The sequence below is a fragment of the Corapipo altera genome, unplaced genomic scaffold (genome assembly GCF_003945725.1).
Source record: "Corapipo altera isolate COAL_440 unplaced genomic scaffold, ASM394572v1 59221, whole genome shotgun sequence".
Classification (NCBI taxonomy): domain Eukaryota; kingdom Metazoa; phylum Chordata; class Aves; order Passeriformes; family Pipridae; genus Corapipo; species Corapipo altera.
Genome location: NW_020889716.1, coordinates 110 through 1,980, shown reverse-complemented (window position 1 = coordinate 1,980; position 1,871 = coordinate 110). Strand labels below are relative to the sequence as shown.

Below are 1,871 nucleotides of genomic sequence, written 5' to 3'. Positions count from 1 at the left end.
CCAGGGGGAGTCCTGTAGCTCGCAGGGGGATCTTGTAGTTCCAGGGGGGATCCTGTTGTTCCCAGGGGGGTCCTGCCTCTCCCAGGGGGTCATTCCCAGCACGGTGGGAGATGCTGCCTTTCCTTGGCAGGGGTCATGCTTGTCCCATCGGGATCAAAGGGTCATTCCTGGCCCACCGGGGTCATTCCCAGCTCTGGGGCAAGGTGATCCTGTCCGTCCCTGTGGGGTCATTCCCATCATGGGGAGACGGTCCTGCCTTTCCTGGGGGTGGTCCCTGCCTGTTGCCTGTACCAGGGGGGTTCTTCCCAGCCTGGGGGATCATTCCCAGCCCAAGAGGGTCATTCCCAGCCACGACTGGGAGGGGTCCCTGCCCATCTGGGGGGGTCCTTCTCCCCCTGACTCCACGATGTCCCCCCCCCAATTCCTGCCTCCTCCCCCCAGAGAGCATCCACAAGCTGAAGGAAAAGGCCAAGAAGCGGAAGGGCCGCGGCTTCGGTTCAGGTGAGGCCCCAAAAACCCTTCCCTGGCACCCTGGGGTTGGGGGGTGGGTGACACCCCACCCTGTGCCACAGTGGGGGGATTGAGGGGCCCCGTTATCCCATCGTGTTCCCCCTTTTCCAGAGGAAGGATCCCGGGCCCGGGTGCGGGAGGATTATGACAGCGTGGAGCAGGATGGGGATGAACCAGGACCACAGAGATGTGAGTGGGGACATGAGGGACATGGGGGACATGAGGGACATGGGGAGGACATGGGGTGGACATGGTGGACACAGTGAATCCAGAGCTCCAGGTCAGGGCTCAGCCCTGCTGGGATAATACTTTTTCCAACTGCCCCCGTCATTCCCAGGATTTATTTTGGGGCAAATACCCCAAATCTCAAACTCGTGGGCTCTGTATCCCCTTCCCAAGGGTGGGAATGGGGGAGATTTGGGGGGGACACACCACTTCTTGGGGACCCCACAGCCTCTGAGTGTCACTGGGGACACCTTCCCTGTGGGAGGGAAGGGGAATGGGGAGTTGGGGGATCCTGGGCTCCAATTTGGGATGAGCCTTTCCCCCCTTCCCAGGATTTATGGACTCTAGGGCTCCATCTCCCCTTCCCAGCTATGGAATTTGGGGGACACACCTTTTCTTAGGGACACTTCTCCGTGGGAAGGAGGAATGGGGGGGGGGTGGTCCTGAGCTCCAGGTCAGGGCTCCCCCCCTCCTCAATTCCCGGGATTGATTTTGGCTCAACCCCCAAATCTCAGCCTTGGGAACTCCACATCCCCTCGCTGAGGGTGGGATTTCTGGGGGGATCCCCCTTTCCCAGCCCCCTGACCCCCTTTTTTTCCCCCCCCAGCTGTGGAGGGCTGGATCCTGTTCGTGACAGGGGTGCACGAGGAGGCCACAGAGGAGGATGTGCACGATCGCTTTGCTGAATTTGGGGAGATCAAGAACATCCACCTGAACCTGGACCGGCGCACGGGATACCTCAAGGTGCCCTGAGGGGCTCAGGGTTAGGATTGGGGGAGTCTGAGGGGAACCCCCCAACTCCATTTTGGCTTGTGGGAGGGTTGAATTGATCCAGTGGAGTCCGGGCTCGGAGATCCCGTGGGATCATCCCAAAAGCGAGCTGATTTTTGGGGCCGTGAGGGGACTGTGCACCCCAAAAGTGACTGATTGGGGGGCCTTTGCACCCTAAAACTGAGCTGGTTGGCGAGTTTGGGGGGGTCCCTGCCCCCCAGAACTGAGCCAGGGGTTCCTGCCGTGCCCAGGCTCATTCCCAGTGCCATTCCCATTCCAGATCCCAATCCCAGGGTGTCAGGGGGTCCCTGCCCCTCAAACCTGAGCTGGGGGTTCCCGCCATGCCCAGGCTCATTCCCAGTGCC

The 1,871-nt window shown here is 61.0% G+C and overlaps 1 protein-coding gene across 1 annotated transcript; it reads left to right on the top strand.

The window, feature by feature from the left end:
* The first annotated feature begins 97 nt into the window (after positions 1 to 97).
* On the top strand, positions 98 to 1,493 carry LOC113942282. Its single transcript, XM_027633411.1, has 3 exons — positions 98 to 501; positions 622 to 699; positions 1,343 to 1,493. Exons 1-3 carry the CDS (start codon positions 111 to 113, stop codon positions 1,486 to 1,488), a joined length of 615 nt encoding a protein of 204 aa, XP_027489212.1. The 5' UTR covers positions 98 to 110; the 3' UTR covers positions 1,489 to 1,493.
* The last annotated feature ends 378 nt before the right edge of the window (positions 1,494 to 1,871 follow it).

Bases quoted from the DNA above. Each gene is read 5' to 3' on its own strand.
- LOC113942282 (XM_027633411.1), top strand. From the start codon at position 111: ATGCTGCCTTTCCTTGGCAGGGGTCATGCTTGTCCCATCGGGATCAAA. The intron at 502-621 runs GTGAGGCCCCAA...CCCCTTTTCCAG, and splicing joins GGGCCGCGGCTTCGGTTCAG to AGGAAGGATCCCGGGCCCGG. The intron at 700-1,342 runs GTGAGTGGGGAC...TTCCCCCCCCAG, and splicing joins TGAACCAGGACCACAGAGAT to CTGTGGAGGGCTGGATCCTG.